General features: G+C 33.9%; 1 protein-coding gene across 3 annotated transcripts in view; it reads left to right on the top strand.

Annotated features, from left to right (window-relative positions):
- The window catches only part of LOC101798011 (sodium channel protein type 2 subunit alpha), a 74404-nt gene extending 57450 nt beyond the window's left edge, over positions 1–16954 (top strand). For all 3 annotated transcript variants that reach the window (XM_027461352.3, XM_038182204.2, XM_072040909.1), the window contains 9 exons: positions 542–696; positions 1363–1536; positions 3535–3657; positions 3949–4218; positions 7294–7347; positions 8186–8323; positions 11649–11753; positions 12135–12405; positions 12756–16954. In XM_027461352.3, the coding sequence (XP_027317153.1) occupies positions 542–696; positions 1363–1536; positions 3535–3657; positions 3949–4218; positions 7294–7347; positions 8186–8323; positions 11649–11753; positions 12135–12405; positions 12756–13939 (2474 nt within the window). In that variant the 3' untranslated portion in view covers positions 13940–16954. The remainder of the gene's footprint in view (positions 1–541; positions 697–1362; positions 1537–3534; positions 3658–3948; positions 4219–7293; positions 7348–8185; positions 8324–11648; positions 11754–12134; positions 12406–12755) is intronic.
- The last annotated feature ends 251 nt before the right edge of the window (positions 16955–17205 follow it).

Genomic DNA, 17205 nt, shown 5'->3' with positions numbered 1-17205 from the left:
TATATTGCAATCTCTATTTAAATCAGGTGTTTGTCTTGAAAGGATGTATCATTAGTCAACTCTTGAAGTAGATATCAACCCTCAACATAACTTAAAAGGTATTTACATCTGTGTGGTTTATTTAAATAGTAGCTGAGAGGCAAAAGTCGTTTTAAAAAAAGCTTCTGTACTCTTGAACTAGTTCATGTGAAAGTTTTTACATTGTCATGTTGTTTCTACTCCCTGGCAATTCTATGTGGTCCCTAGTTATCTGTATATAGACAGAAAATATGTTTATAAATGAGAATTAGCTCAATTAGATGACTAGTTTTGTTTCTAAGCTTAATGGAGTATAAGGGTAGTAGGAAAAAAAAATCACTTCAGTGCAAGCCTTCTTATATCCAACATATTAAATCAAGAAGGCAAGGATGCTTTAAGCAGAATCCAGTAATTTGAAAGGTTGACTACCTCATGAAACAGGAGCTAGATGAAAGTGATATTGCTGTTTCAGAATAATGAGAATTCTACCTTTAAAGTGGCTTGTCATTGTTTATATTGTTAGGCTGTATACAGAAGTTTAAATGCTGTAAAGGCAATATAGAAAGCACAAAAGGAAGAATCTGGTGGAACCTTAGAAAAACATGCTACAGGATAGTAGAACACAACTGGTTTGAAACATTCATTGTCTTCATGATTCTTCTCAGTAGTGGTGCTTTGGTAAGTACACCCATAAAAACTGTGTCTATGAAGAATGTTTTATCAAAATCATGGTTATAACACATCTGTGGTCATAAAGAAAAAGAAATGGTTTGAAAGAGAGCGTGGAGTGAAGTTCCTAAAATATTTTCCCAGTGCATATAAAATAAATTATTAAAATTCTGCTGCCAAATAACCTTCTGCAGATTAGTTTTTGATGAATACAAGGTGATATGTGTGAGTGCTTATTGAGATGATTTTGTTTAAATTCTTGTTTAAGAAATTAGAAAAATCGTACAAAATCATGCAAAAGTTTTATGCAGTAACTGGAACAGTTATTCTGCTGTAAATTAGAATAATCTTCAGAAGTAGTACAGATACTGATTTCCTCGTGTTCTCTCATTATTCACTTCTGTTAATTGGCATTCTGTGTCGACTATTACTCAAATTTCCAAAAAGCTTTTTGGCAACTTCAATCATTATATTGTAATCCCATTGTCAGGAGGCAATAAAGTCTAAAATTTAGCATAAGCAGAGACTAAAAGTATATCCTGGCTTTTCAATGTAAAACATATAAAGATGACAGCAATTTTACCTTGCCTTTTTTTCTTCAGTTCTTGTGGCTTAATTTCTAGTTTGTAAAGACCTGTGAATATCTTACTTACATACAACCTATATTGCCTACAGGCTTTTGAAGATATATATATTGAGCAGCGTAAGACTATCAAGACCATACTAGAATATGCTGATAAAATATTCACTTACATCTTTATTCTGGAAATGGTGCTAAAATGGGTGGCCTATGGTTTCCAAACTTACTTCACTAATGCTTGGTGCTGGCTGGACTTCCTGATTGTTGATGTAGGTATTATGGTCTCTAAGTAGCACGTTGCTTTTGTTTAGGCAGGTTGTATTATACGTGATACATGCATATGCAGTGATGAATACAAATTGAGTTAAATATAAGAGAAAATGACATGCTGGTGAACGTTTCCACTGTAATTGTTCCATAAGTAACTAAATCTGACTTTGTCTGTATATGTTATTAACTTTATTTCTTCTGTCTTTGTTTTATTGCTCTGGGTCACAATCAGGGATTGAGGTGTGTCATCTGGAAGGTCTTCAGTCTTCTGGATTTGGTGACAAAGCAAAGAGGAAGACCCAGACGGGAGAGGGAGGGAGATTTAAGTGAGCATATAGGGTTAGCGTAGGACAGTTGATCCTGAGCTTAATGAGTCACCGGTGAAGAACTGTGGGGAGAGAATATCGGGTTGTCATGAAGACAAAAAGAAGGGGAGGGCAAGGAGGCAGATATTGAAGTAAGGATATGGTTAGAGGAAAACAAAGTAGTGATAGCTACTAATGAATGATTCCTAATGATAACTGCTAATGAATGATTCCTAACTTTTTGCAATCCTCATTTTGACTATTACTGGATTGAAAGGATAATTTCAGTGCAATTCTTCCATTTTTCTTTGATTTACCTTTTTAGATTATTGTTTTGGAAGCTGAAATTACTTTGGTTTGTTTGGTGATGTCTCAGATCATAGAGAATGTCCCTTTTAGCTTCTCTGAGTTATTCTAAGAGAAAAAAAATTTGGATGTTAGGTGAAAGGTCTTGTTACTCTTGTTAGAACTCTTGTTACTGTCACAGATACTGTTTTCCAGGAAACTGCTGTCTGCTGTTACATGTATTTGAGTGCATTGCTTTTAGGTAATTGTACTAACATTCGTATTTATGTCATCATACAGTTAGTATTCATGCTTATCAGTGTCCTGTCTGATTCACCATATACCACCATGACGACTTACCATCTGCAGGAAATATTAATTACTAGTTATTCATATATCGTCTATTATGTGAATTAGTTCTAAGTGCAAATTAGTAGAAGCAAATGCTGCTGGGTCACATTTTATCATGTCTGTAATCATCAGTCTTAGAGTATTGTTTAGTGCTTGAACGTTGCACACAGAATGGGGTGGGTTTTTAGTACTTTACAGGTTTTGACTGAGTTTATTCAACTTATTATTATTATTATTATTATTATTATTATTATTATTATTATTATTATCCAGATTGTCATGCCCTCGCAAACTTCAGGGGGGCTGATGATGGAAGTGAAAGAATGCTTGGAATTTTTTAAGTGCTGAATCTAATTGGCTACTGCTTTCATTTGAACTCACTGCAAAATTTTAGTGTAACACACATCTGTGGACATACCTAATCATGTATCCTTTGTAACCAGTGTCGGAACTGCATGTGGTTTTCACTTTCTGCTTGACTGAGAATATTTTTGTGACATCTGAAGCAGAAGAGTAAAGCATTGTATTCACCAACAAATGCAATGGATTTACCATATTTAGTATTTTTTTTCCAGCTGTTCTTTCATTAATTCTGAAACTATTTATTCCTTTGTGTTGTGTGTCTTTGTTAATATTGTATATAATGATGCACATCATTGTTTTAATTTCAAGTAATCCTCCTAACCTATTGCAGTGGTTTGTACTAAAATGTTGGATGAATTCCTCACCATTAAGAACTGATGAGAAATGCAAATACACTATTTAGTATGCTGTCCCAGATACCTGAGAAAAATGTTGCATGTAATTCAACACAGCCTATGCCCTGCATTTTGTAAAAGTATTATGTGTTTTTTTTATATATGCGTAACAACATGTCTGTTATGAAAGTTTCAGAGATTTTAAAGTCTCTTTTAGTTTAAATTGTTCTGAAATTACAGGCAACTTTATTTTTTTTTCTGATACCCAAATTGATGTTTTCTTTCCAGTAGGCATTATACTTGTATTGTGAGGCTATTCTAAAATTTAAAAATGTTAATTTTATATTCTTTCATCTAGGTCTCCTTGGTTAGCTTGGTAGCTCATGCCCTTGGTTTCTCAGAACTCAGTGCAATTAAATCCCTCCGAACACTAAGAGCTTTGAGACCTCTAAGAGCTTTGTCACGCTTTGAAGGCATGAGGGTAAGAAAAAATGAAATCATGAATTAATGTGTAAAACAAATTCATAAAAATATACTTAATAAATTATTAAACCACAGAGGATGTCCAATCTGCATGTGAGTTAACAAGGCACGTAGTAACATGTTTTGTTCTATTATGTATATTTCTATTTTTATTGGCATTTTTTTTCAGTGTATTTTAATGATTTAATCTAAATTTTCAGCTTAATTTGGAAAAATAAATGGTTGCTGATATTTATATATAGGCACATGCATGCAGTTTTTAGAAAGCTTTTTTTCTTTTGTTTAACAGGTGGTTGTGAATGCTCTTACTGGAGCAATCCCATCCATTATGAATGTACTTCTGGTTTGTCTTACATTCTGGCTAATTTTCAGCATCATGGGAGTAAATTTGTTTGCTGGCAAGTTTTTTAAGTGTATTAATACCACAACTGGTGTTGAGTTAAAACCCGAAGAAGTTGATGATGAAACTGCGTGTAAAAATCTTACGAGCACTCGATGGAAAAATGTGAAAGTAAACTTTGATAATGTTGGAGCTGGTTATCTTTCTCTGCTTCAAGTCGTAAGTGTATCAATTTTGATAAATTTATTTTCCAGCTTTAAATTTTGTAGCAGTAATATTTAGTTCCATAATTTCCAATGTTATTTTACAATATATGCATGGATAAATGATTGGTTTTTATAAATGTGTTCTATTAAGCTATTTATTGACTGTGGTGAAAATCTGATAGATTCTATGGCAATTTTGGAAGAAGAAAAATATATAATATATGTTATATGAGTATAAAGTTCCTTTGCACCCAACCATTACTATATTTCCAAGTTCTACAGAAGTAAATCTAGTTAAAAATGAATAAATAAATAAATGCAACTAGGATTAATTTTCTGCCATGGTAGTCAAATAGATACATTCTACAGCTCATTCAAATTAGAAAGAGTACACTACTGGTATGGGGATAAGGAGATGAAGGAAAAAGTTTTTAAATTCACTTTTTCATTTCTGTTCTTTCCCTTCTTATAATTCCTATTAGTCTAGTATAGTTATTGTCTGTCAAGTGTTGTTTCTGGTTTTTTTTATTATTATTTTTTGTAGATAATTTGTAGCTTTTTTCTAGATGGGCAGTTGCCAAAGCAGAAACCTCTTTTAGAAGCAGCATGTGTAGATTGGAGCCAGTAGGACAGAAACATGTATTCGTAATCAGGTTCACTTGACACACTGCTTCTGGGAAAACATTTGTGTTCATAAGCACTTGGCCATTATTCTGTCTCTTAAACTCTCCAGCTGGTAGTGAGTAGCTTGTATTGTGCTACAAAGTTACCATCTTAAGGATGGTAAGCTCAAGGGAGAAGTAGTAGCTATTTCTAAATGGCACTAGGCTATTGCATAATTCACTGATCTGGAGGACAGCAGTGTCTTTGCCTTTGTTACTCATCTTGCATAGAATTGTTCATCTATGTAATGTTTCCAATAAACTAAACATTTATACCTTAATATCATGGCGGACAGGAGTATTTTCCTGGAGTATTAGGCACACCTGGATTTATTTCACTGTATCTGATAAACAGTAGAAATATTTGAATTCCTGAAAATTTTTCATGACAAGAAGTATTAACATTATTGTTGCCACATGTAGTCACTTCCTATTTGGGTTTGAATAGTTAGTCTTTTTATTTTGTTTCTTGTAACAAAAAGTGACTTTCTGGAACACCATTTCAGGCTAAATTGTTCCGAAATCAACAAAACTGGTAGAAGGACAAAGGTGCTGGTCAGCCTCTCCTGAGACAAGGTCTTGATAAAAATGTGTTTTTTCTCAGACTCCCACAGGCATGGTTTTTGCTCATTGCTTTCCAGCACAGGAATAGCAAAAGCAGATGGAGAATCTGAAATATTTAATATTGGTGGTAGTTTTCCACTCATCCAAAAGTCCAAATGCTCAGTTGGGCCTGGTTAGCCGTTATACTTCTGAACAGTCAATTAACTGCAGTACTGTAAACTTAACCTCTGTTTATAACTTTTTTTCTTCTCTTACTCAAGCAGTTCATCTTCCGTGGGAATTCTCAGCTTTCTTTGTGATAATTAAAGGGAGGTAGTAACTTAAATGCTCGATTCTGCATTATAGTTCAGTGAAGGACTCAGTTATACACAATGAAGTTGAATTTATACCACTCGTTCAGTAACTTCATTCAGTAAAAGACGTCTGGGCCCACTGTCACACCTCTTTTCTCTGTCACAAACAAAAGAAAATTGCTTAGTTAACGAAGACTTGATACGTTGACCAGGGAAGAAACATTATTTTTTCTTCCTATGTTGTGAATAAGATACAGTGTCAAGCTGTAGTCAACACTTTTTCTATACCTACTAGGCACCTCAGGCTAATAATTAACTTTTCTTTCATTTTCCACAGTCCACAGGTAAACATAAGGATTATGTTCATATTGGTAGAAAATATTAAAATGTGTTATCTCAAAGTGTATGGTAGTAGATACTATTTACCTGTTTCAGATAGTAGAGCTATATAATCTCTGCACCCCACACCTGCAATAGCTTACACCATGTTCTGCAATTTTTAAGCTTTTTTCACAAAAATCAGTCAGGGCAATCAGAAAGTGGTGCCTGTATTGAGACAGATCTATTATATTGATGGTGTCTGTTTTTAATCCCTTTATCTGTACTTTGTATATACTATGAATGTTACTAGTTAAAAAAGTAAAATATGTAGACATTGTAGAATCACACAGGCGGAACTTTCGTTCCCTTACCACCATCCTGAACCACAGAGAGGTTATTTTCAATAATCTCACAGTCATTTTTACCAGACACAGGAGGTACAAAATCTGTGCGTGAACTGGACAACAAAGAGATTACACATGCAAATCCAGTGCAGTTATTTTATATATAATATAATATTTTATATATAATATATATTATGTGTGTATATATATATATATATATATATTTATATAGGGTAGGAAGGTATTTCATATTCAAAGATATTATATATATATAAACTTTTGAGACTGTGTAGGTAAAATTGTAGCTAAAAGTAGAGTTGCAGCAATTTTAAATAATAATTTATTTCTCTGAGTCATATAAAATGGTTAAATTAAAACTTCCCTTCACATAGTAAATGCAATAGTAACTTACTTTTTCTAGGCAGAAGCAGTCTGTCTAGACAATTTAAAACTTTATATTTTCTTAAGATTTCTTGAGACTACTTATCTTATGGACTTTCTTTTGGGACTGTTTGCATATTCTGTCTGGAAAATGCCAACCAGTGGTGGCATTCTCTAGTTTTTGGTTGTCAGAAAGTTAGAGCTGAGAAAAAGACTGCAGTTTACAACAAGGCAGTTTTACTCAGATATTTATTTTAACTTGTTCCACATAGAATTCATATGAATTTGCCTGAAGACTAGAATTTGTTTATTGTTTAAGTATTAGTAACTAATAATATACCACAGTAAATTATTTTTTGTGAATAAATCACTCATTTCTTACCACTGTCTCTTAATATTCCCTTCTATTTCTGTGTGCAAGTATGTTGCAAGAAAGTGTTTTAAAGTTCAGAATGTTTACAATATTTGAGGTGTCTTTTTATTTAAAGATTTGATGGAAAATGTTAACAAACTTTGTTTTTAGGCAACATTTAAAGGATGGATGGACATAATGTATGCTGCTGTTGACTCTAGAGAAGTAAGTGCAATGTAAAATTCACTGAGTTTAAACAAATACAAGATTAATGTGATGCTTCTTGAATGGCATTTGAAATAAAGAAACAAAGAATAAATATAAAATACTGGTGTTTTTTGATATAGATCTTAAATTATAAAGTAATTAAGAGCATGAATTTTAATAAGTAAAAAAAAATAATAATAATATGGAAGTAGACCTACATAAAGTTTTGCTGCTTTAATAAGTTAATAAGTAACCTATGCATAACATTGAGTAACATAACTAGTGAAATTTGACATTTAGTTTCCTATGGATTTCTGTCACTGGGAGTGTACAATTGTATAGATCATATTTTTTTCGTTTCCAAAATAAATAAATAAATAAAGCAAGTGACAGCGCCTGCAGTAGCTAATCCAGAGCTGCATGCTGCACTCTGACAATCTCAAAAACTAAAATGGCGGAATTTTTCCCGTTTAAATGCAGGTATTTGTTTGCATCTCTCCTCTGTCCAACTACTGATCTGCATACAATCCATAGGAGCTGAATTACTTTTGATACTTGCATACTTCTGTCAAATTTAGTAGGTTATACATGAAACATCAAGTGCTATTAGAGACGAGCTGGCAGACTTAAAGGGAAGGAAAGGTGGGTCTGTGGGTGCATTCACAGATGCCTGTATTAAATAAATTTGCAAGATCAAAGATTAAGTGTAGGATATGCTCCAAAATAGCTAATCTGCATCCCCCTCTCTCTTTCCTTGTTGCTTTCCATCTGGTTGCAGCTTCTGTTTCTGCTCAGTCTTCTGTAATTTGTCTTCACTGTTATCGGTGATGTATTGCTGTTTTTCTATGTTATATAGGTAGGGAAACAGCCCAAGTATGAGGATAACCTATACATGTATCTTTACTTTGTTGCCTTTATCATCTTTGGATCGTTTTTCACCCTAAATTTATTCATTGGTGTCATCATAGATAACTTCAACCAACAAAAAAAGAAGATAAGTATCACCATGTTTCATTTTCATGATACCTCATTGTCACTGAGCATCCAGCAAAGTTATGTATTATGTCAAGGATCCTGAAACTATTGATCAGTACTGCAAGATGAGAGAGAGTTAGAAAACTGTGTCATAAGTTGGTAGTGAGTTTGTAAGAGAAAAAATTATTGATGTGTGAAAATGTGTTCTCTTGCCTTTTTTTTTTTTTTTTTTTTCCCAGCTGAAAAGGTTTATGTTATTCAAATGAGCACAGGTTTGTGTCAAGAACTCCAGGAGGATTAAAGTAGATCAAAATGCAAACTATGATGGCAAGTTAAGTTCTATTTGGGTATGACGGCAAGTTAAATTCTATTTGCTGTCTATAAACTTTAAATGTTGTATACAGTAGTCTTATTTTTCAGTACGTTCTGTTCTGTTTGAAACAGAATGATACTGGAACTTTTTTTAATAAAAAGGGTGCCACTAAGTGGCAGAACATAATTTTGTAGAAACATACACTTATTGCCTAGGCTCATACTCATGATTCTGGATGGCTTGTCAGATTTGATTCATTGTACTCAAAGAAAGATACTGCTAGACTTACTGTGATGGAAAATTCCAGTGAATCTTTGTGTATGCCATGTATAGAAATCTGCATGGAAGATAGCATGCTGGAATGAATTCTTGTAAAAAATCTTTAAAAAACAAAAACAATTTTTTCACCTCTTAAACTCTTCAGATGGTCTGTTAAAGTAATCTAATCCTGACAGTAAGTTTTTTGGATAATCTTTCCTGAATAAGTCCAGTGAAATGTACTCAGTCATGGTCTACAGGAAAAGATTAAATATTTCAGGTAATCTAAGATACAAATAAATGTGTTACACTTTGACATTCTCATTTGAATTCTGAGAGATTTTAACTTTTTGTCTCTTTGACAGTACTTTTCCTCTCACTGTGCTCTGTAGAGAGAGCATAAATTGTCGTAAAAAATTATTCTCTCACTGAGGTGTATGGAAATACTTGTCTCTTGGATAGGAAGTTTGGTCTTGCAATTCTTTTAGTCCTCTTTTTCCTCACAGCTTTGCAGTGTTTCATTTCTTCTGATTTTTCCTCCATCTTGCTTCAATTTTTCTGTCCATTTCTCTCTTTAGCCCTCAGAAGGAGAGATCTTGCCCTATATCATAGAGGTTTCCCAGCATGGCTTGTGAAATCTAACCCTTGGAGTTAAGATTCTTATTTATTTATTTATTTATTTTTAAATCTGCCAGTCCAGTATATCTGACTACAAGGTTTTTGGTCATAAACATGAAAGAAACATGGAAAAAAGCCTACCACTTGAAATTGGAGTGTGTAGCTTTGTATTTTGCTGCTCCAGATCTTCTGAGTCTCATCTACACACCCAAATAAGGGAAAGAAAGAGTTTGTGCTTACAAAACTGAGGTCGTCTTTATCCTCCAGTAAGATGTCCCCATACACACACATGTTGACTAACATCAGGGGCTTCTAAGACTTACAGGGAGTTGGTTCAGTTTCATCTGATTCTGCAAGAGAAAGCCTAAGGAAGCTATGTACATGCTATTGGCGTTTTTGTCGGTCTGTATATACGAAGGTGTCTTTCTGGCATTGTGGTATCCTTGTACTTTTGTAGCTATTGTAACTGTCACCAAAAAAGTTAAATGGGCAGGGAAACATTCTATTTGTGTGCTATTATTCACTTAACACAGCTAATTAGCAATCACTACTGGCCTGTGTTTTGAGCATATAGAGGCACCTGTGCTCATAGAAATGCATAGGACGTGTAGGGTGTGGTTACCCAGCAATATTCTTGTCTTTGTTTTACCTTCACATCATGGAAAGATACCTGTTTTGGGCAATGTTGCTGGGATATGAATGGGAAAGACATATTGCAATATAGTCTCCCTGTGTAGTTAAACTACGTGCATTTCTTTGGTCCCTGAGTGCAACCCACATTCAGCACATTAGTTGCCTTGGGGAAAATATATTCCACTAGCTGTCAAATTGCTGTTTCAGTCCTCAAAGGCGTATAAGGTGTATGACACCTTGAGACAGCCGTTCTTCCAATGAATCACAGACACAGTGATGTTCACAATTTATAGCAGTTTATAGTCATCAGTGAGGCAGCAGAAGAAATGCCCAGTTCAATGCCAGTTCCTTTAAAGTGTTGTGGTTGTTTGTTTATTTTGTTTTATTTTTATTTTGTGTGTGTTTGTTTTCTTTTTGTCGTTTTGAAATTTCTGCTGGTTAAAATCTGATAGATTCACACTTCGACCATAATAACGAATTAGTTTCTTCTTGTTTTTTTTTTTGTTTTGTTTTTTTTTTTTCCAGAACCCTAGGTCTCTAATACCTGAATTTTACTTCAATATGTGATTTATGAGGAGAGCAGACTGTACAAAATCCCTTTTGATTTCTAAATCTTCATATCTGTGTGTAGCTATAGCTGAAAGGCTACACATGTTCAGATTGATTATTACTTGATTGAGAAGGCTGACACAGTATTTGACAAATTCATATTCAACTGTGACTGAAATTCATTTTCAAATGCTATTGCTTTGGCATCGTGCATACCTGGAATGTATTTGAAATCAAGTGCATGGAAGAAGAGTTGTCAAAACTTGTCAAAAATAGTATTTTAAGAAGTATTACATACGACAGTTTTAATAGCATTCTCTTCAGATTGCTGTCCCATTACTCAGGCCAGAAAACACAAAGAGTATTCCAATGCTTTTTGATGCCCTTATTGATGGAGAGGGATGATCATACCCCAGACATGCACAGTAGTACTACTGTGGCAGCAAGTATCTGATCAGAGATACCTGTACCCATATGATAAAATGAGGATTCTGATAGCTAACTAACGTCAGTGATTTCTTGCTCTTCATAGTTGCTCTCTGAAGACCTGTCAGCTCTAAATGAACCTTTCTATCTTTGAAGCTCTTTTATTTCTGACTGATTGATTTACAGTGTGGAGTTCATGATGTACACATCCATACAATGGATGTATTTTTAAAAGTTGTTTTTTACATTGTTTTACATACAATGTGTATTTTTACAAGTTTTTCCGTACTTATTTAAATGAATTATATTTAACCAGTTCTGGTTTTTTGTTTGTTTTACGTAACAGATAAAAGTTGTTTTCTATTTCATTTCCTTAGTTTGTTTCATTCTTCCAGCAAGGCTTGCAAAATACTTCAATGATCTTTGATATAATTACTGTATTTTTTTTAAATATCAACACGTAAGAATGAATGCATGGTTCATACAAATGTAAATTAATTGATATAAATACTTGGCTGTAATCAGTTTTTATTTTTTATTATTTTACCTTGGAGGTCAAGATATTTTTATGACAGAAGAACAGAAGAAATACTATAATGCAATGAAGAAGTTGGGTTCCAAAAAACCACAAAAACCTATACCTAGACCAACGGTAAGAATATGTGCTACTCTGGTGTCGTCTAAGTTTAGTAACAGAAGTATCTTTACTACCAAAAGTCTCCCTTAGAGTTGATTGAAATTCTCTGAATTTCAAAGCGGAAACATGTATATATTCTGCAGGAAAAGTCTCTCATAGTTGTTATGCCTGGGGAAATACAGAATCAAAGGATATGGTAAAGTAAAAGTCTGTTGTGTTTTGAGGGGAAAACAAAAAACCTGGCAAATAGAAAAGTTACTAGAGAGTGCTTCTAGATTTTTCTGCTTTTTGCTTGGTTGTACGTTTTGGGGGAGGAAGGAACAGAGAAGTAGAATAGAAAAAATGTTAATTACATGCAGCATACTGCAACATATGTTTTCTTTTTTCTCCCTTCAGAATAAATTGCAAGGCTTGGTATTTGATATTGTAACAAAGCAAGCATTTGACATCAGCATTATGGTCCTCATCTGTCTTAACATGGTCACCATGATGATAGAAACAGATGACCAGGGTGACCTGATGCAAAATATTTTATACTGGATTAACTTGGTATTTGTTGTCCTTTTCACTGGAGAATGTGTCTTCAAACTGTTCTCACTACGATATTATTACTTCACCATTGGCTGGAATATATTTGATTTTGTGGTTGTTATTCTCTCAATAGTAGGTAAGAAACTCTTATATTTCAAATGAAATACAGTAAGGTATATTTTAAACGTTTTATCTTTGCAAAATTTTACTGATTAGAGGAATACTTAATTTTCATTTCTCCTGATTATTTAGGAAGTGCAAAGCATACTTGAGAATAGTACCTGCTCAGTAATTCCATATCAAATTTAATACTCACATTTTCAAAGAGTGCTGGAAAAAAATCTCAAATTACCCATAGCAGATTAAAAACTATTGACTCATCCTCCAATTAAAATTTCCAGAAATTCCACAAATAGGGTTGTTCTTTATTCTTACTCTTTGTTGTGGATTATGTTACCCTTTTAATTTTATTTTTATCTTTCACAGGTATGTTTTTAGCTAAGGTGATTGAAAAGTATTTTGTGTCCCCCACATTATTCCGAGTTGTACGACTTGCCAGAATAGGTCGAATCCTGCGTCTCATTAAAGGCGCTAAGGGAATCCGCACTCTGCTCTTTGCTTTGATGATGTCTCTTCCTGCTTTGTTCAACATTGGCCTGCTGCTGTTCCTGGTCATGTTTATCTATGCGATATTTGGCATGTCCAACTTTGCCTATGTTAAGAAGGAAGCTGGGATTGATGACATGTTCAACTTTGAAACATTTGGCAACAGCATGATCTGCCTATTTCAAATCACCACATCTGCTGGCTGGGACGGTTTGTTAGCCCCAATTCTGAACAGTGGGAAGCCAGACTGTGACCCTGAGAAACCTCATCCAGGGAGCTCTGTTAAAGGAGACTGCGGCAACCCTTCCGTTGGGATTTTCTTCTTTGTCAGCTACATCATCATATCCTTTCTGGTAGTGGTGAACATGTACATTGCTGTGATTTTGGAGAATTTTGGTGTTGCCACTGAAGAAAGTGCTGAACCTTTGGGTGAGGATGACTTTGAGATGTTCTATGAGGTTTGGGAAAAATACGATCCAGATGCCACACAATTCATAGAATATAACAAACTGTCTGATTTTGCAGCTTCTCTGGACCCTCCTCTTAATATACCAAAACCAAACACAATTCAGCTTATTGCAATGGATCTGCCCATGGTAAGCGGTGACAGAATTCACTGCCTTGACATCTTGTTTGCTTTCACAAAGCGTGTTTTGGGGGAAAGTGATGAGATGGATGCCCTCAGAATCCAGATGGAAGATCGTTTTATGGCAGCCAATCCTTCTAAAGTCTCCTATGAACCAATCACAACCACATTAAAACGCAAACAGGAGGAAGTGTCTGCTACTATTATTCAGCGTGCTTATAGATGCTATCTTTTAAGGCAGTCAATAAAGAAACTTTTATATATGTATCGCAAAGATGGGGCTGATCTCCTTAGCAAAAAATGTATGACTTTTGGTAAGCTAAATGAAAACTCCCCTCCAGAGAAAATGGATATGACTACATCCACCACATCTCCACCTTCTTATGATAGTGTAACAAAACCAGAAAAGGAAAAATATGAAGATGACAAGTCAGAAAAAGAAGACAAGGGGAAAGACAGAAAAGGAAATAAAAAGTAAAAGAGGACATAAATATATGGTCTGTGATGGCTGTTTACAGCCTGAGAAGATGATGTTTTTATCAATAATACTTTTATTGGAGGATTATGCCAAAATGACAAATTTTTACATATTTACCCATATTTACTACAGTCAGTGCCTGTACCAAAATAATGACTTTTGTCATTAGTAAACCCTGTATGTAAGAGGGAAACAGCCTTGCCAGAAAAGTAGCTTTTATTACCAGCTGACATTAATGGAGAGGAGACTCTAAATTTCCTCTTGGACTGTATTGACCTTGAATGGGATGCAAAATTACCAGTCATAAGTCTGTATTTTGTGGAATAAATGTATCCACTGTGTACATTTCATCTGCTAAATTCCATTTGTGTAATTTCTTTTGGTGATCTCATTTGCTTTAATTCACATACTATTATTTGTAATTCTACTGTGTTGAGGAAAAAGGTAAATACTCTTCAGAGGAACACACATGTTAGGAATACATACTTATATCATCATAATGTGAACATAGTTATCTTCAAGTGACCACTTCTAAAAGCAGAAAGACAAGATTCCAGATTCTTGGGCCTCTCTAGAGCAAATGATGCAGAACAGAGCTTAAAAAAATAACTTATCAGGAAACAAAACAAGGGAAGAAATCACTTTCACAGAAAGAAGGTTGGTAGTTTGATCTCTTTATTGAACCTTCATTTATTACACAGTCCTATTCAGGTAATAATTTAAATAAATCATGCTACATGCAATTCCTGTTTTGAAAAATATGAAACTACAATCTAAAATCTTTAAGGGTCCAAGATAGCACTTAGTTCCTGAGGGTTTTAAACAATTCTATCACAGAAAAGCTGTAAACACCAATTTTTGCCTATAGGGAATTACTGAAATAAAGTGGTAATCTTTTTTAAATTTATTTATTTATTTTTAGAAAATCTTTAGACCCACTAATAAGTGGCTTTGAAACTCCATTCTAAAGTCAATCTCTACAGGTTTTATTTATTTTGTATAAATAAAACCCATTTAAGACAATAATAAAAGCTATATGTATAAACTGATAGCAATATACCTACTGGGACAAATATTGCTTTAGTGTATACCTCATGCTGACATTTCTGTAATTTGTAGAAATGGACCATGACAGAGACCTGTACATTGGAGGTGGTTTCAACCCCTATGGCATTCTAGTCAGGTTTCCACTGTATGAAATGCAATCTTCCATACAAGGCTGAGGTGACCAAAAGGATGTGCTTGAATCAGCTTTGTCCTGCACTGTGGTTTACATCACTTTTTTTTTCTCATTGGGGCTTATACTTCATATGCAAGTAAAATGTCCTCTGTTACTTAATCAGTTGTTTTACACAGTGGTATCTGTTTGAAAAGAGACAGTGACCTAAATACTGTATTTATTGCATCAAATATGTACCCTACTAAGTGTAGCTTATAACGTTTCAATAGATAGCTTGATATATTCTGTAATACTCCAAATAATTGGGAAGCTTTAGCATTGCTTGCTTTTAGCATGCTTGCTGCTATTATCCTACAGCTATTCAAGTCTAAGATGGAAAGACAAGTGAATGGTAGAAAGTAAAAAAACTGTTCGAGACCATCATTCCTCATACCAGTAAGCAATAGTTTGCTGTTATTATAGATTTTATTTTGAGTTTAGTAATCAATAATATGCAGTGAATAACCAGACCACACAGGATAAGTATATTGCTTAACTTGATAAAAATGTGGGGTTATTGAAAATAACTTTTATAATATATATCTCTCAATATTGATCTATTCATGTTGTTTTGCAAATAATTTTGTTTTAAACATTTTGTACATATGAGAGGATACTACAAATATGTTCACACTGTTAGTCATTTTTATTGCTTTCTATCTGTGACAATTTATTGCTGGGAAACCTAAGATACAATGTGAATTGGCAATTGCAATTTTTTGCAAAATAGACTTTAATAAGGAATAGTTTTAAAAGAAATAGTAGTAAAGAAAAAAGTAGTTCTTTGTATGTGACACAAGATAGAAGGCTATCTTTTGAAATCATACTGATGTCTGTCAATATTCAGGTTGTTCTTAGTCACAGAAACTTTACTTTTGCCGTGTTAGTCTCATGCTGTCTGCTGGTCCCATTAATTCATGCTGCAGTACTAGTGTTTTAAATATAATTTGCTATTCAAAATCTTTCTTTGTGAGAATAAATAGTGACCTTCTATAATGGACAGTGGAATACCTTGCATTTCTTACAAAAGAAAATATAGATGGGCTTCTGCTTTTACAGAAACTGTTTACTTGCAGTGTACTGGTGAACTGCATGCAGGAAGTTGTTTTACCAAAAGTAACAACATTGCTAACAACCCAAAAGAATAAAGATAACATTTTTATATACTCATTTTAGTCCTTGTGTTTTTATTGTATGAAGTTAATACAGTCTAACAAGCAATTGGTAAAACTAAGGGTGAACCACTTCTGATGCCATTACAGGCACACAGGAGGTTGCAAACAGGCAGCAGGATGTGGGGCAAGTGGACATGTGCATGGAGTAATTAATGATTTTTTTCATATCTCTTGTGAAGGCTACTGTATACTTGGGTTAATAGAGCTAACAGGAGGGGGAAAAAAAAAAAGACAACCTCAAGTATGTTATATTTTCTAGAACAACATGTATGTTTATTGTAGTATTGTAGTTATACCTAATTTCAGTTAATTTATTTTCTGTGCTTGTGTCTGTGTCCAGAGTAGTTATTGTTCTAAGAATACTTATACAAAACAGTAGCGTAAATGTTCTGTAAAAATTCTTGGTCATTGAATTGCTGATTGAAGCAATTCTGCTGATTGAAGCAAAACTGTTTAAGTCAGTGCTAGATAGGTAGGTAGATAAATTTTATGTGTAATAAGCATGGAATGCTTATCTAAAAATTTTTACTATGAATATGGTAATGTGCAGAAGTGTATGTGAGATCATTTACAATATCAGTTTGATTATGGTTTCAATAAACAAAATGTTAAGTGAAGTCATTCACCATTTTTGTTGAGTCCAATTGTAAACTTTTTGGTTCTTTGCAGAAAGAGTAGTAGATTTGCAGATTTGAATATTATAATATTTGAATAAACTTTGATCCTTTTATATTTCTTTGAAGTTATTCCAGTATACCTGGAAGTTATTTGCCGTAATGGCAGACAGTTGACTTGCAGTCTTCCTCCTTAACGTGCAGGTATAAAGAATATTCATGTTTTAATGTTGATACATGAGAGATGTTTCAGCATAG

Source organism: Anas platyrhynchos, chromosome 7 (assembly GCF_047663525.1).
Source record: "Anas platyrhynchos isolate ZD024472 breed Pekin duck chromosome 7, IASCAAS_PekinDuck_T2T, whole genome shotgun sequence".
Classification (NCBI taxonomy): Eukaryota; Metazoa; Chordata; class Aves; order Anseriformes; family Anatidae; genus Anas; species Anas platyrhynchos.
This window is presented reverse-complemented; position numbering and strand designations above follow the sequence as displayed.